This window comes from Dreissena polymorpha, chromosome 1, assembly GCF_020536995.1.
Source record: "Dreissena polymorpha isolate Duluth1 chromosome 1, UMN_Dpol_1.0, whole genome shotgun sequence".
Lineage (NCBI taxonomy): Eukaryota > Metazoa > Mollusca > Bivalvia > Myida > Dreissenidae > Dreissena > Dreissena polymorpha.
Window position 1 is genome coordinate 58,757,564 of NC_068355.1, and position 18,450 is coordinate 58,776,013.

Consider the following 18,450-nt stretch of genomic DNA (forward strand, 5'->3'; position numbering starts at 1 on the left):
ATTGGATGTCCAGGTGAGAATGAAACCTAGCTTGGCCTGGTGAGAATGGAAACTATGTTGTCCATCAAAGAATGGAACCTATGTTGCCAAAGTGAGAATGGAACCTAGGTTGTCAAGGTGAGAATGGAACCTAGGTTGTCCAGCTGAAAATTGAACCTAGGTTGTCCAGGTGAGAATGGAACCTAGGTTGTCCAGGTGAGAATGGACTCTAGGTTGTCCAGGTGAGAATGGAACCTAGGTTGTCCAGTTGAAAAGCCTGTTGACAGCACAAAATCAAGGTTTAGTAATTATTCACTAAAAAAATTGTATTTATTGCATTGGAATAATAAATTAAATTAAAAAATAGTTTTCTCCTTAGTGCTAATGTCTTTAATATTGAATATAAAAGACATTAGTACTAAGGAGAAAACAAAAATTCATTTGTAGCTGGACTTTTCGAAGAAAACTGAGAGCTATACTACTTGCCTTTTCGTCAATGTCAGGCGTTGGTTAAAGTTTTTTTATGAAGTCAAATAACTTTAACACTATCAAAGATAATTAACTAAAACTTGGAATACTTCTATGTGACAACAAGACAATTGTGTAGGTCAAGGTGCATAACTCTGTCAGCATTGTTTTTGGAGTTATGCCCCTTTTTATACATAGAAAATTGAAAATTTGGTGAAGTTTTGTGTTTAGGTCCACTTAATTTTTAAAGTATCAAAGCTATTGCTTTCATACTTGCAACACTTACTAACTATCATAAGGGAACTGTGCAAGCATAGTTATGTAACTCTGACTGGCATTTTGACAGAATAATGGTCCCTTTTATACTTAGAAATTGAAAATTTGGTTAAGTTTTGTGTTTTGGTCCATTTTACTCCTAAAGTATCATAAGTATTGCTTTCAGACTTGGAACACTCGCTAACTATCATAAGGGACTGTACAGGGCAAGTTGCAGAACTCTGGCTGGAATTTTGATGGAATTATGGCCCTCTGTTTACTTAGTAACTTTGAATATTTTGTTGAATTTTGTGTTTAGATACACTTTACTTCTCAAATATCAAGGCTATTGCTTTCAAACTTCAAATACTTTCTTACTATCATGAGGGTTCTGTACCTGGCAAGTTGAATTTGACCTTTACCTTTGAATGACCTTGAATCTCAAGGTCAAATAAATAAATTTTGCTTAAATTGCCATAACTTCTTTATTTAGTATCAGATTTGATTCATTATTTGACAAAACAACACTTACTTGACAAACCACAACGGACTCCACCTAAACCATCTGCCACGCCCCACCCCAGAGTCCCACCCCAAAAAAAAAAAAAAAAAAAATATTGTTTTTTTCCTTTTTTTCTTATGTTTGAAAAATCAACTTATAAATGACCACAACCCCACATTTTTCCCCTTCTCCACCCTTCCCCACACATTGTTTTTGAAACATGGTAAAAAAACACAAATATTTATTTTTATTATTAGCTTATCTATTTTTTCGAAGAAAAAAATGAGCTATTGTCATCACCTTGGCATCGGCGTCGGCGTCAGTGTCCGGTTAAGTTTAACGTTTAGGTCCACTTTTATCATTAAGTATCAATTCTATTGCATTCAAACTTGGTAGCACTTACTAACTATCATGAAGGGACTGAGCAGGTAAAGTAAGATAACTCTGGCTTGCATTTTGACAGAATTATGTGCCCTTTTTATACTTAGAAAACTGAAATTTTTTGTTAAGTTTTGTGTTTAGGTCCATTTTATTCCTTAAGTATCAAAGCTATTTCTTTCATACTTGCAACACTTACTAACTATCATAAGGGGACTGTGCAGGCAAAGTTATGTAACTCTGACTGGCATTTTGACAGAATTATGTGCCCTTTTAATACTTAGAAAATTGAAAATTTGGTTAAGTTTTGTGTTTAGGTCCACTTTTTTCCTAAAGTATCAAAGCTATTGCTTTCATACTTGCAACACTTACTAACTATTGTGAGGGGACTGTGCAGGCAAAGTTATGTAACTCTGACTGGCATTTTGACGGAATTATGGGCCCTTTATACTTGAAAATTGGTTAAGTTTTGTGTTTTGGTCCACTTAACCCCTAAAGTATCATAGAATTTGCTTTCATACTTGGAACACTCACAAACTATCATAAGGGGACAGTAAAGGACAAGTTGCATAACTCTGGTAGTCATTTTTACGGAATTATTGCCCTTTTTTGACTTAGTAACTTTGAATATATGGTTACATTTTGCGTTTCGATCCACTTTACTTCTAAAGTATCAAGGCTATTGCTTTCAAACTTCAAATACTATCATGCTATCATGAGGGTACTGTACCTGGCAAGTTGAATTTTACCTTGAACTTTGAATGACCTTGACTCTCAAGGTCAAATTATTAAATTTTGCTAAAATTGCCATACCTTCTTTATTTATGATTAGATTTAATTGGTATTTTGACAAAACAACTCTTACCTGACATACCACAATAGACACCACCCAAACCATCCCCCCCTGAATCCCCCCCTGAATCCCTCCCATTTTTTTTTTAAGATCACCTAATAAATGACCACCACACCCTCACACTATACCCCCCCCCCCACACCCCAATTTTTTTTTTTATTCCCCCGGTAGGGGAACTGTTGAACTGTCCGTCAGTGTGTCAGTATGTCAGTCAGTCTGTCCGTCTGTCCGAAAAAAACTTTAACATTGGCCATAACTTTTTCACTATTGAAGATAGCAACATGATATTTGACATGCATGTGTATCTCATGGAGCTGCACATTTTGAGTGGTGAAAGGTCAAGGTCATCCTTCAAGGTCAAATGTCAAATTTATGGTGTCTATAAGTCGAAAACTTTAACATTGGCCATAACTTTTTCAATATTGAAGATAGCAACTTGATATTTGGCATGCATGTGTATCTCATGGAGCTGAACATTGTGAAGGGTAAAAGGTGAAGGTCAAGGTCATCCTTCAAGGTCAAATGTCAAATATATGGCGTCTGTCTGTCCGAAAACTTTAACATTGGCCATAACTTTTTTAATATTGAAGATAGCAGCTTGATATTTGGCATGCATGTGTATCTCATGAAGCTGCACATTTTGAGTGGTGGAAGTTCAAGGTCAAGGTCATCCTTCAAGGTAAAAAAATATATAAAAATTTCAAAGCGGCATTCTCATGAAGCTGCACATTTTGAGTGGTGGAAGTTCAAGGTCAAGATCATCTTTCAAGGTCAAGGTCATCCTTCAAGGTCAAAGGTCAAAAAATAATTATTTCAAAGCGGCGTTATCATTAAGCTGCACATTTTTGAGTGGTGGAAGTTCGAGGTCAAGGTCATTCTTCAAGGTCAAGGTCATCTTCAAGGTTAAAGTAAAAAAAAAAAAATTCAAAGCGGCGTTATCATGAAGCTGCACATTTTGAGTGGTGGAAGTTCAAGTTCAAGGTCATCCTTCAAGGTCAAGGTCATCCTTTAAGGTCAAAGGTCATTTTTTTTTATTTCAAAGCGGCGTTCTCATAAATCTGCGTATTTTGAGTGGTGAAAGTTCAAGGTCAAGGTTATCCTTCAAGGTCAAAGGTAAAAAATATATATATAATTTCAAAGCGGCGCAATAGGGGGCATTGTGTTTCTGACGAACACATCTCTAGTTTTTTTTCAAACATGGTTAAAAAACTCAAATATTTATTTTTATTATTTTATTTTTGAAATACCGTCCAACCATCCCACCCAATAATCCCCCCCCCCCCCAAAAAAAATAAAAAAAAATTATTGCATTTTTTTTGCATTTTTGGAAGATAATGTAATAAATGACCACACCCCCACACTATACATCCCTCTCCACTCCACCCTCCCTCCTTTGTGATTGAAATTGAGATAGGTCCATACACCTTTAAAAAGAAAAATAGATGAGCGGTCTGAACCCGCAAGGTGGTGCTCTTGTTTTATTTTTGAAAGACCATGTTACCATCCCACCCAAGCTATTGCTATCAAACTTGCAATATAATCTTATTAGTTTGTTTTATGTCTTTACAAATGTTCAATAGATTGTGGAAAATATACCTGAACTCAGAATCGTCTATAGTGTACCACTTCTTTAAAACATAAGCGATCAATATTTTTCAATTTTGGTCCTCTTCCAGTTAGAATATGACTATGTTGCCTTGACATTATTGAATATGAACAATTTCCCCATGATGGCTTACGTTATACTGTCAAGCACTCGAAAAGTCGAGCGCGCTGTCTTCTGACAGCTCTTGTTTTACTGGTCTATTTGCTGAAAAATAATTTGATTTTTAAACGACTTGAACAATTGAATTCTAAACTTGTCATAAACTCACTATGATACACTTACCCATGCACAGTAACACTCTACTTTTAAGTACTTTATTAGTATATGCTATACTGTGCAATCAGGAATTGACAGAAGCTTTTTAATTTCCCCTGTTTTCATTAAAGTTCTGTAAAAAAAACTGCATACTTCTCGTCTAGTAATAGAAATACAAGTAAATGGAAACAATTTCTTGAGAGAAAAAAACTCTTCAGCAACTTTTTGCTTTTATTTGAAAATGCAAGATCACTTATTTTTCTACACATTATTTTATTAATAATATATACAAATACGTGTGTATTGGGACATAAACTCTTATTTGTCATAGAATCCTAATTCTTTGCAGAGCCAAGATGGACGAGCTACGAATGTTCCTGGAGAATGAAGGATGGGAGTTGTGTCCTGTCAAGTCATCATTCCATGTGCTTCACTTAGTGGTCGGTAGTGGCACCAACTCTTCACCACTCATATAAGCACTTTGACACATGTGTAGTTCCTTAGAAAATCAGATTACATAAAATATTTTTTTACTAGAATCAAGTTTAAATGGCTCATTTCCCAATCCAGTGAGAAACTGATGAATTGCAAACAGCATTAAGCTTGAACAGACTGCTCTAGTATTATGCTGGTTCCATATAGCAAGTTTCAGTTTGACAGACTGCTTTAGTTTTATGCTGGTTCCACATAGCAAGTTTCAGTGAACAGACTGCTCTAGTTTTATGCTGGTTCCACATAGCAAGTTTCAGTTTGACAGACTGATTTAGTTTTATGCTGGTTCCATATAGCAAGTTTCAGTTTGACAGACTGCTCTAGTTTTATGCTGGTTCCACATAGCAAGTTTCAGTTTGACAGACTGCTCTAGTTTTATGCTGGTTCCACATAGCAAGTTTCAGTTTGACTGACTGCTCTAGTTTTATGCTGGTTCCACATAGCAAGTTTCAGTTTGACAGACTGCTCTAGTTTTATGCTGGTTCCACATAGCAAGTTTCAGTTTGACAGACTGCTCTAGTTTTATGCTGGTTCCACATAGCAAGTTTCAGTTTGACAGACTGCTCTAGTTTTATGCTGGTTCCACATAGCAAGTTTCAGTTTGACAGACTGCTCTAGTTTTATGCTGGTTCCATATATCAAGTTTCAGTTTGACTGACTGCTCTAGTTTTATGCTGGTTCCATATAGCAAGTTTCAGTTTGACAGACTGCTCTAGTTTTATGCTGGTTCCATATAGCAAGTTTCAGTTTGCTTCTGTTAAGCGTGAACAGACTGCTCTAGTTTTATGCTGGTTCCATATAGCAAGTTTCAGTTTGCTTCTGAGCAGGAAAGGGTTTGCTTTCCGTAGTGTTAATTGAAGGCCAAGCAGGGCTTTCAGATTTCTTTGTTTTAATGTTTGTGGCACTTTTCTTGTATTGTCCTTCGGCTTCTTGAAAAGCACTCAGAACATGAACTAAATTATGATACAGATTTTATGGAAAATTTTCAGCACTCAGCTGTCTAATGTTTTTTAAAAATAAATTTACTATGCTTAAAGGTTTTTATGCCCCCGGTAGGGTGGCATATAGCAGTTGAACTGTCCGTCCGTCCGTCCGTAAACTTTAACATTGGCCATTACTTCTGCAATATTGAAGATAGCAACTTGATATTTGGCATGCACGTGTATCCCATGGAGCTGCACATTTTGAGTGGTGAAAGGTCAAGATCAAGGTCCTCCTTCAAGGTCAAAGGTAAAAAAAAAACAAATCCAAGGGAAGTTACAAGCTTTAAAGGGAGATCATTTCTTTTTATCATTTGGCAGGTTCAGATCATTTTCACAGGGGAAGTAATATTTTTTAAAGGGATATAATCACCAAAAAAAATTAACTCAAAGTGGGGCAGTAGGGGGCATTGTGTTTCTGACAAACACATCTCTTGTTGTAGTTCATTTCTCCTTTATTGACAAAGAGTTTGCCATGAAGACCTAAATCTGTAGATCTCACCATTGATATAGAAAACACTAACTGGCATTCATTTACTCAGTACCAAATAGTTTGTAATTTTTATGCCCCCCTTTGAAGAAGAGGGGGTATATTGCTTTGCACATGTCGGTCGGTCTGTCGGTCGGTCCGTCCACCAGGTGGTTTCCGGATGATAAATCAAGAACGCTTGGGCCTAGGATCATGAAACTTCATAGGTACATTGATCATGACTCGCAGATGACCCCTATAGATTTTGAGGTCACTAGTTCAAAGGTCAAGTTCACGGTGACCCGAAATAGTAAAATGGTTTCCGGATGATAACTCAAGAACGCTTAGGCCTAGGATCATGAAACTTGATAGGTAGATTGATCATGACTCGCAGATGACCCCTATTGATTTTCAGGTCACTAGGTCAAAGGTCAAGGTCACGGTGACCCAAAATAGTAAAATGGTTTCCGGATGATAACTGAAGAACGCTTATGCCTATGATCATGAAACTTCATAGGTACATTGATCATGACTGGCTGATAACCCCTATTGATTTTCAGGTCACTAGGTCAAGGGTCAAAGTCACGGTGACCCGAAATAGTAAAATGGTTTCCGGATGATAACTCAAGAACGCTTATGCCTAGGATCATGAAACTTGATAGGTAGATTGATCATGACTTGCAGATGACCCTTATTGGTTTTCAGGTCACTAGGTCAAAGGTCAAGGTCACGGTGACCCGAAATAGTAAAATGGTTTCCGGATGATAACTCAAGAACTGCTTATGGCTAGGATCATGAAACTTCATAGGTACATTGATCATGACTCGCAGATGACCCCTATTGATTTTCAGGTCACTAGGTCAAAGGTCACGGTGACCCGAAATAGTAAAATGGTTTTCGGATGATAACTGAAGAACGCTTATGCCTATGATCATGAAACTTCATAGGTACATTGATCATGACTGGCTGATAACCCCTATTGATTTTCAGGTCACTAGGTCAAGGGTCAAAGTCACGGTGACCCGAAATAGTAAAATGGTTTCCGGATGATTACTCAAGAACGCTTATGGCTAGGATCATGACACTTCATAGGTACATTGATCATGACTCGAAGATGACCCCTATTGATTTTCAGGTCACTAGGTCAAAGGTCAAGGTCACGGTGACCCGAAATAGTAAAATGGTTTCCCGATGATTACTCAAGAACGCTTATGGCTAGGATCATGAAACTTCATAGGTACATTGATCATGACTCGAAGATGACTCCTATCGATTTTCAGGTTACTAGGTCAAAGGTCAAGGTCACTTTGACAAAAAATATATTCACACAATGGCTGTCACTACAACTGAGAGCCCATATTGGGGGCATGCATGTTTTACAAACAGCCCTTGTTTGTATTTACTTTGGTCAGCACCGATCATGAACAAAGTATCTAATGCCTGCAAGAAACAAAACTGTTTTCTTTATATTCCACAGGAGTTTAAATTCATGAGACAGTCTGTCACACCACAAAATTTCCTGACTAATAGGAATGCAAGGCAGCCCACCTCTGACCAATCAGAAGCTCAGTCTCTTAAAAGACAATATTTTGAAGAGTTCTCAGGGGACACTACTCCATTCGACTTTCAGACTGAGCAGGAAGAGAAGGAAGATGTTTTTGCAGGAGCAGGGGTGCAGTATTTACTTTATTATGCTGATAGTTGTAAAGAAATGATAGCCAATATTTTTATTAATATGTTTGTGTTTTCAATGTGAAAATCCCTCACCTGCAAAGAAACTAAGTAATGGTTGTACCCAGTAAACAGAGTGTGGTTCACTTTAGCTTACATAAAATAAATATGCTTTAATTTAATGGTTTTAGGGTACTAAAAGTATGGAAGGATTTAGGAATGACTTGGCATTTTGTCTGTTTTTTCACTATGGAATATTTAGTCCCAAAATTTTGTGGTCAACTCCTCTTTTTATGCCCCCGGATCGATAGATCGGGGTAAATTGTTTTTGTCCTGTCTGTCTGTCTGTCTGTCTGTTATTCTGTCCAAAACCTTAACCTTGGTTAAAGTTTGATAATTTTGAAATATTTAACATACCAACTTGATATTTAACATGCATGTGTATCTCATGGAGCTGCTCATTTTGAGTGGTGAAAAGTCAAGGTCCAGGTCATTCTTCAAGGTCAACGGTCAAATATCATTGTAATTTTATGCCCCTGGTAGGGTGGCATATAGCAGTTGAACTGTCCATCCATCAGTCTGTCCGTCCCGTCCGAAAACTTTAACATTGGCCATAACTTTTTCAATATTGAAGATAGCAACTTGATATTTGGCATGCATGTGTATCTCATGGAGCTGCACACTTTGAGTGGTGAAAGGTCAAGGTCATCCTGTAAGGTCAAAGGTAAAAAAAACAAATCCAAGGGAAGTAATAAGCTTTAAAGGGAGATAATTTCTATTTATCATTTGGCAGGTACAGATCATTTTTACAAGGGAAGTAATATTTTTATTATATCCCTTTAAAAAATATTACTTCCCTTGTACAAATAATCTGAACCTGCCAAATGATAATTATGGCCCCAGTAGGGTGGCATATAGCAGTTGAACTGTCCATCAGTGTGTCAGTATGTCAGTATGTGTGTATGTCAGTCTGTCTGTCCGTCCGAAAACTTTAATGGCCATAACTTTTTCAATCTTGAAGATAGCAACTTCATATTTGGCATGCATGTGCATCTCATGAAGCTGCACATTTTGAGTGGTGAAAGGTGAAGGTCAAGGTCATCCTTCAAGGTCAAATTTCTAATATTTGGCGTCTGTCTGTCCGTCCAAAAACTTTAACATTGGTCATATTTTTTTCACTATTGAAGATAGCAACTTGATATTTGGCACGCATGTGTATCTCATGGAGCTGAACATTTTAAGTGGTGAAAGGTCAAGGTCATCCTTCCAGGTCAAATGTCAAATATATGGCGTCTGTCGCAGTGATTTTTTGGCCCAAAATGATCGCCGAATTTCGGCTGCTTCCCAATCGCGAAATTCTACGATTTTTCCCAAAAAAAATCAAAATTTTCCACAAAAAAAAAATAAAAATTATTTTTTTTTTTTAAGAAAGAAGTGTCTTATGATTTCTTAACTCTAGATTTCAACTTTATTTTTTTTTAAACATCTTACAAACAATATACCTTTATTTTAGTCCTTTTTGTCGATAAATAATTCCCAAATTTGCCACTTTTATTGATTAAAAAAAAATTCCCAATTTCACCAGACTCCTTTTCTCAAAATGGCTAGAAAACCCCCAAACATGCACTTAAAAACAATATTAATTCTGTTACTTATACTCATATTTTTAATTCTTAATTTCTCCCAATTTCATGGTTTATCGCACTATTTTTCCCAATTTGACGGTTTATCGCGCTAATTTTCCCAATTTAAATGGCACAGGCTGTAACAAATAAAAGCAAAAAAAATCACTGGTTGGTCGGAAAACTTTAACATTGGCCATAACTTTTTCAATATTTAAGATAGCAACTTGATATTTGGCATGCGTGTGTATCTTATGAAGCTGCACATTTTGAGTGGTGGAAGTTCAAGGTCAAGGTCATCCTTCAAGGTCAAAGGTAAAAAAAATAATTCAAAGCGGCATTCTCATGAAGCTGCACATTGTGAGTGGTGGAAGTTCACGATCAAGGTCAAAGGTAAAAAAAAAATTTTTTAAATTCAAAGCGGCTTTCTCATGAAGCTGCACATTTTGAGTGGTGGAAGTTCAAGGTCAAGGTCATCCTTCAAGGTCAAAGGTCAAACAAAAGATATTTTTTAATTATTTCAAAGCGGCGCAATAGGGGGCATTGTGTTTCTGACGAACACATCTCTTGTTTATAATAAATCAAAGCTGCGCAGAAGGGGGCATAGTGTCTCTGACAAACACATCTCTTGTTCTTTCCTAAAAGTTTTACGTTCGTTAAAGTTTTATCATAACTTTTGCATGTGTATCTCATGAGCTGCACATTTTGAGTGGTGAAAGGTCAAGGTCAACCTTCAAGGTCAAAGGTCAAAATATAAAAACATAAATTTTCATAACTTTTTATTTGTGAGCAAAGCTCACAAATAATGCAGATGCAATTTTGCAAATCGGTATGCCTTAGCTACAGTAGGACCCGTAACCCATGACTGCCTGTGTGGATAACTCTAGTCAAATTAGCAGACGACAAATGCGTTTCTGTTTATACTTAACTGGTACACTGCAGCAGACAACAGCCTGTAATTATGTAAACAATAGAAGCTTGTGGGACATATTGGCCACTCTAGTGTTTATAACAGCTTGTGCGATAACATTGGTAAGTTTATCATTGAAATCTGTACATATTGGCTGCTTTTAGGGAAAACGGGGCATAATGCTGCATTAAAAGTCTGTCATGTGGGCAAAATTGTTTCTCAATAATTAAAAGAAAATAGATAAAGTATTAGATACACATATCACAACATGTACATGATTATAGGCTTGTTATTCTTTAGCAAGGCAACCACAATTCTGAAGATGGTTGCCAGTGCAGCGACCAATTGTGAAAAAAAGACATATTGTTGTTATTTTGTCTAAGTTATTTATATATCATTACTATGAGGATAAACAGTCACACACATCTCCACCTGTGCTTTAAGACACACTCTTTAAAATTTGAATGGGTTGTGTTCATTTCAAACGTGCGATATAAAAAGCTATAACATAAGTTTGAAAACTGAGTTGCTTCTAAAATTATGCAATAGCGAACAAATTCAGTGCCTTCAGCGCTTTGAATTAATATTGAACAAAGCAACTTCATATTTGGCGTGCATGTGCATCTTGTGGAGCTGCACATTTTGAGTGGTGAAAGGTCAAGGTCATCCTTTAAGGTCAAAGGTCAACAACAAAAAGCGGCACATTAGGGGGCATTGTGTTTCTGACAAACACATCTCTTGTTAGCTTTTGTGATCGCCTTTTGTCCGTTGTGTGTTGTGCGGCGTCAACATGTGCCTTGTTAACTCTCTGAAGGCCACATTTATTGTCCAATCTTCATGAAATTTGGTTAGAAGATTGGTCTCAATAATATCTTGAATGATTTCGAAAATGGTTACGTTTGCTTGAAAAACATGGCTGCCAAGGAGCGGGGCATTTTTCCTTATATGGCTGGCTATATATGGCTATAGTAAAATCTTGTTAACACTCTAGAGGCCACATTTATTGTCTGATCTTCATGAAACTTGGTCAGAAGATTCATCCCAATAATATCTTGAACGAGTTCGAAAATGATTCCGGTTGGTTGAAAAACATGGCCGCCAGGAGGCAGGCATTTTTCCTTATATAGCTATAGTAAAACCTTGTTAACACTCTACAGGCCACATTTATTTGCCGATCTTCATGAAACTTACTCAGAAGAAATGTCCCAATGATATCTTGGATGAGTTCAAAAATGGTAACCTTTGCTTGAAAAACATGGCTGCCAAGGGGCGGGGCATTTTTCCTTATATGGCTATATATGGCTGTATTAAAGTCTTGTTAACACTCTAGAGGCCACATTTATTGTCCAATCTTCATGAAACTTGGTCAGAAGATTCATCCCAATAATATCTTGGACGAGTTCGAAAATGATGCCGGTTGGTTGAAAAACATGGCTGCCAGGGGGCGGGGCAATTTTCCTTATATGGCTATAGTAAAACCTTGTCAACACTCTAGAGGCCACATTTATTTTCCGATCATAATGAAACTTAGGCAGAAGATTCATCCCGATTATATCTTGGACGAGTTCAAAAATGATGGGGGTTGGTTGAAAAACATGGCTGCCAGGGGGCGGGGCATTTTTCCTTATATGGCTATAGTAAAACCTTGTTAACACTCTAGAGGCCACATTTATTTTCTGATCTTCATGAAACTTGGTCAGAAGATTTGTCCCAAAAATATCTTGTTATCTCAGGTGAGCGACTTTGGGCCTTTCAGGCCCTCTTGTTTAATTACTGGGTTGATTTCCCTTAACATTTCTCCGTTGAAGGACCATAATGTGTAGATTATTTTAAGAATTTTATTTTGGCTGAAATATAATCTGTTGTCTGTTTCTCTACTATGAAATACATAATTCCCAAATTGTGAGTTTTCAACTCGTGTAACTATATTTATTTGGTTGATTTGGCTGAAATTTTCAAATCTTAATCACATTTTTTCTTAACTATGGCACTTGATCTTTTCATCAAATGTAGAATTTATATGGGGGGTTTGTCTGTGTCTAAGCATGTGTTGAGGGGGTATCAAAGATTGTTCAATCTTCTTCATGAAACTTGCTTAGAACATTTATTATAAAAATATCTTGGCAGTTTGCAAATGTCTATAGTCTGTTAAAAATATGATAACCAGGGGTTGGGGCAGTTTTCAGTTTATGGTTATAGTGAAAACTTATGAACACTCTCTTAGTCACATTTTTATGCCCCCCTTAAATGGCATAAATAGCCACTTTTATAGAAGATGTTTCATGTGTAACACCCATTTACATATCTCAAAGTTGAAGGTCACACTCTGAGGCTATAGGTCAAATCTGACCATAAAAGAGTTTGAAAATTCCTGTCACAGTGGAAACTTTGCCATATATTGATGAATTTTAGATAACTTTACACAAATACATACCATCAGAAGAGAACATGCCACATGTAACAACAGTCTCTTGTCTTGTAGGTTAAAGGTCAAAGTTTGTTCATAAAACAGGTTAAAAATGTGTTTTACTGCCATAACATTGCCATCTATTGATGGTTTTTAAAATAACTTAATACAAATGCAATCCATCATAAGACAACATGTCACATGTACGACTTGTCTCCCTGCCTTAAAGGTCAAGGACAAACTTGGAGTTGAAAGTGCAAGGTTGGTCTTAAAACATTTTTGCCGGAGTGTAACTTTGTAATTCATGCTATTTGAAATAACTTACAAGTTATGACTACTGTCAGGAGATGGGACACATGTCTTATTTGTCTTATCATCATTAAATTCGATCAAAAGACTAATTTTGTTATAAAGATATCTCATCAGTGTTTGAAAATGGTTCGTGGTACTCTTTGAAAACAGAAAACATCACAAAAGCTGCTCTGAACAGTTATGTCCATATGGCTTACGGCCCTCTTGTCTTAAATAATGGTTTATATAGACTTATAAGGCGAAATTCTCTTCTAAAACAATAAATAAAACATTTTATGCCATCTTGTCTTGTCTCACATTGATCTAGCCATCTAGTCTTGTCTCACGTAGATTTAAGCCATCTTGTCTTGTCTCACATTGATTTCAGCCATCTTGTCTTGTCTCACATTGATTTAGTCATCTGGGCTTGTCTCACATTGATTTCAGCCATCTTGTCTTGTCTCACATTGATTTCAGCCATCTTATCATGTCTCACATTGATTTCAGCCATCTTGTCTTCTCTCACATTGATTTTAGCCATCTTGTCTTGTCTCACATTGATTTCAGTCATCTGGTCTTGTCTCATATTGATCTTAGTTTTTTGTGAGTTTTGGTATGTTGGTTTTTTGTGGGTTTTGGTATGTTGGTTTTTTGTGAGTTTTGGTATGTTGGTTTTTGTGAGTCTTTGTAACACACAAAAAACCAACATACCGAAACTCACAAAAAACCAACTTACCAAAACTCACAAAAAACCAACTTACCAAAACCCACATATGTGTAACAAGTGAGATTTTTCTGTGTTTAACTCAGTTTTAACCAAGTTGGTAAAAATACCCACTTTAAACACAGAAAAAACCAACTTACCAAAACTCACAAAAAACCAACATACCAAAACTCACAAAAAACCAACTTACCAAAACCCACATATGTGTAACAAGTGAGTTTTTTCTGTGTTTAACTCAGTTTTAACCAAGTTGGTAAAAATACCCACTTTAAACACAGAAAAAACCAACTTACCAAAACTCACAATAAACCAACATACCGAAACTCACAAAAAACCAACATACCAAAACTCACAAAAAACCAACTTACCAAAACCCACATATGTGTAACAAGTGAGTTTTTTCTGTGTTTAACTCAGTTTTAACCAAGTTGGTAAAAATACCCACTTTAAACACAGAAAAAACGAACTTACCAAAACTCACAAAAACCAACATACCAAAACCCACTAAAAACCAACTGCCAATACCGCTTGGTTTAACACGGATAAAACCCGTGTTAAACTCGACTTTTACACACTTACTTGGGAAGGGTAGTCATCTGGTCTTGTCTCACTTTGATCTAGTCATCTGGTCTAGTCTCACATTGATTTTAACCATCTGGTCTTGTCTCACATTGATTTCAGCCATCTTGTCTTGTCTCACATTGATTTCAGCCATATTGTCTTGTCTCACATTGATCTAGTCATCTGGTCTTGTCTCACATTGATTTAAGCCATCTGGTCTTGTCTCACATTGATTTCAGCCATCTTGTTTTGTCTCACATTGATTTCAGTCATCTGGTCTTGTCTCACATTGATTTCAGCCATCTTGTCTTGTCTCACATTGATTTCAGCCATCTTGTCTTGTCTCACATTGATTTCAGCTATCTTGTCTTGTCTCATATTGATCTCAGCCATCTGGTCTTGTCTCACATTGATTTTAGCCATCTTGTCTTTTCTGACATTGATTTTAGGCATCTTGTCTTGTCTCACATTGATTTCAGCCATCTTGTCTTGTCTCACATTGATCTCAGCCATCTGGTCTAGTCTCACATTGATTTCAGCCATCTTGTCTTGTCTCACATTGATTTCAGTCATGTGGTCTTGTCTCACATTGATTTCAGTCATCTGGTCTTGCCTCATATTGATTTCAGTCATCTGGTCTTGTCTCATATTGATCTAGCCATCTAGTCTTGTCTCACATTGATCTAGTCATCTGGTCTTGTGACTTGTCTCACATTGATCTAGTCATCTGGTCTTGTCTCACATTGATCTAGTCATCTGGTCTTGTCTCACATTGATCTAGTCATCTGGTCTTGTCTCAGATTGATTTTAAACATTTTGTCTTGTCTCACATTGACATCTCCCATGCTTTAGGATGATGGCAGTGGTGGAGAGTACAGTGACAGTGATTCGGATGTGCCAGAGGAGCTCAAGCAGGACTTCATAGATGAACTCACGGGGGAAACACACTCCAGGTAGGCTGGTAACTTGATGGTTGGGAAACAGGTTCTTGATGCAAGGCATTTATTCTTGCAGGAACGGTTTAAAACATTCTAGCATATAAATGTAAATGAGCAAACAGCTTATATTTTCTCTGGCAATTTGTTCTTTGAGCTTATAAGAGGCCATTAATCTATTGTTTGATGGAATATTTAGCAATAATTATGTTCATAAGATGTATTTTACTCACTGTAGTTATTATTTAGTTGAGTATTTGTGTGAATAGCTTACGTTTACAGGGTAAAGTAAAATGTGTTTAAAAAATATATTGATTATTGGTTATTGATTTTACAACTTATTCATTATATTTCTTCCATCTGCTTAGAAAGACTGAACACCAATGAGGCTCTTCTGGCCTTTAAGTGCCCCCCCCCCCCTCCCCAGTCAGCCCTCAAACATATAGCAGAGCCAAAGGCTAAGGTCAGCTTCTGTTTCATGGCTTACTGCAAGGTCACTAGAAGTCCAGATGACTCATAATGCTGTTTATTTTTTAGCTCGGCTGTTTTCTGAGAAAACCCAAGGTATTGTCATAGCCAGCTCGTCGTGCTGTCCACCATCCGCCGTCAGCCATCTGGGTCGTGCTAAAACCTTGACATTTTGCTCTAAAATCAATATGCTTCCACCTACAACTTTGAAGTTCTACAAGCCACATCCATTTTTGGGTCACTAGGTCAAAGGTCAAGGTCACTGTGACCTCTAAAAAAAAAAAATTCTGACAAGCTTTCATTTATTCAAAACTGCACCTGCAGCCGAGCATTGGCACCTGTTATGCGGTGCTCTTGTTCTAAAATTGGACCATTTATTTAGTTTTTTAAATGGATTACATTTTGAAAACTTAATGAAACAATAAGCATTTAATTAATCTGATAGTTTTACAGGTTTTTAGTTATTGAGGACCGATCACTTATTGAGCTTAAACCCATCTGAAAAATAAGTTTATTCAGGTTTATCAATTTATAAATTTTTCAACATGAACAATATTTCAAGCACTGTCCATAGAAAATAAAGCATTGTTTCTAAAGAATAAACAAAATCAATCTTCTCTTGTTAAGTCGTCAGCGCATTTTTAGCTCATTTATTTATTTTTTTTAAATTATGAGCTATTGTCATCACCTTGGCGTTGGCGTCGGCGTCCGGTTAAGTTTTGCGTTTAGGTCCACTTTTCTCAGAAAGTATCATTGACAGAATTATGTGCCCTTTTTATACTTAGAAAATTGAAAATTTTGGTTAATTTAGGTCCATTTTATTCCTTAAGTATCAAAGCTATTGCTTTCATACTTGCAACACTTACTAACTATCATAAGGGGACTGTGCAGGCAAAGTTATGTAACTCTGACTGGCATTTTGACAGAATTATGTGCCCTTTTTATACTTAGAAAATTGAAAATTTTGTTAAGTTTTGTGTTTAGGACCACTTTATTTCTACAGTATCAAAGCTATTGCTTTCATACTTGCAACACTTATTAACTATCATAAGGGGACTGTGCAGGCAAAGTTATGTAACTCTGACTGGCATTTGGACAGAATTATGGGCCCTTTATACTTAGAAAATTGAAAATTTGGTTAAGTTTTGTGTTTTGGTCCACTTTACCCCTAAAGTATCATAGATATTGCTTTCATACTTGGAAAACTCGCAAACTATCATAAGGGTACAGTAAAAGGACAAGTTGCATTACTCTGGTTGTCATTTTTACGGAATTATGGCCCTTTTTTGACTTAGTAACTTTGAATATATGGTTAAATTTTGTGTTTCGATCCACTTTACTTCTTAAGTATCAAGGCTATTGCTTTCAAACTTCAAATACTTTCATGCTATCATGAGGTTTCTGTACCTTGCAAGTTGAATTTTACCTTGACCTTTGAATGACCTTGACTCTCAAGGTCAAATTATTAAATTTTTCTAAAATTGCCATAACTTCTTTATTTATGATTAGATTTGATTGATATTTTGACAAAACTACTCTTACAACCAAACCATCCCCCTTGCCCTCCCCCCCCTCCCCCCCCCCCCCATCCTCCCCCCCTAATTTTTTTTTTTTTAAGATCATCTCACAAATGACCACCACACCCTCACACTTTACACCCCCCCCACCCCACCCCCAATTTTTTTTTTTTGAAACGGTTAAAAAACCAAATATTTATTTTTATTATTTTATTTTTGAAATACCGTCCAACCATTACACCCAAGAATCCTCTCCCCCCCACCCCACCCCCCCACCCCCGATTTTTTTTTTTTTTGTTCATTTTTTTTCGCATTTTTTGAAGATAATGTAATAAATGTCCACACACCCACACTATACACCCCTCTTCACTCCACCCCTCCCTCCTTTGTGATTGAAATTGAGAGTCCCTTCACCTTTAAAAGAAAATAGATGAGCGGTCTACACCCGCAAGGTGGTGCTCTTGTTTAAAACATTAAAATAGATCACTATGTTCTTTTGTGAGGGAAGCAAATTGAATTGTTAATGACAGTGCTTGAAAAAATATTGCACTGGGAAATAAACGATCCACTAGGTTTCAAGAGGACCACAATCTCAATGGTTCACCAGTTTTCAATTACAGAAATCTAGGTCTGTAGAACCAAGTAGATGAAAGACCTTCTTGAATCAATATACATACAGAAAAATGGCTATGTAAGGTGTATTTTTATATTTGCAGGCCAGGAAAACGGAAGTTTTCAAGGAGTCGAAGTTTCCAGAAGCACGTTTCCATAGTGACAAACACATCTTTAAATATTTTCCGTGTCTTAGGTATGCAGAAATTATTTTGGAGTATTTTTTTGTGATCAGTGTAAATGTGTTTCTGTAATGTATTTTGTATTATTCACTTTAAGTGCATTTTACTTACAAACTTTTTTCAATAATTAAGTAAAGGAGGCTGTACTGGAAACACAATTGACATCCATCTGTCCATCTGTTTGTCTGTAGACATAATCTTGACTGCAGGCTTTCTCCTACACTTTTTAACCAGGTTTTCCGAAGGAAAAAACTGGTTATTAGATTGGCGAATGCGGGCGGGCTGGCTGGCTGGCGGGCTGGCTGGCTGGCGG

The 18,450-nt window shown here is 36.7% G+C and overlaps 1 protein-coding gene across 6 annotated transcripts in view; it reads left to right on the forward strand.

Moving 5' to 3' along the window:
* LOC127881940 (syndetin-like) overlaps positions 1–18,450 on the forward strand; it is a 64,779-nt gene that overhangs the window by 25,575 nt on the left and 20,754 nt on the right. For all 6 annotated transcript variants that reach the window (XM_052430232.1, XM_052430209.1, XM_052430201.1 and 3 more), the window contains 4 exons: positions 4,646–4,736; positions 7,715–7,909; positions 15,276–15,376; positions 18,060–18,151. In XM_052430232.1, the coding sequence (XP_052286192.1) occupies positions 4,646–4,736; positions 7,715–7,909; positions 15,276–15,376; positions 18,060–18,151 (479 nt within the window). The remainder of the gene's footprint in view (positions 1–4,645; positions 4,737–7,714; positions 7,910–15,275; positions 15,377–18,059; positions 18,152–18,450) is intronic.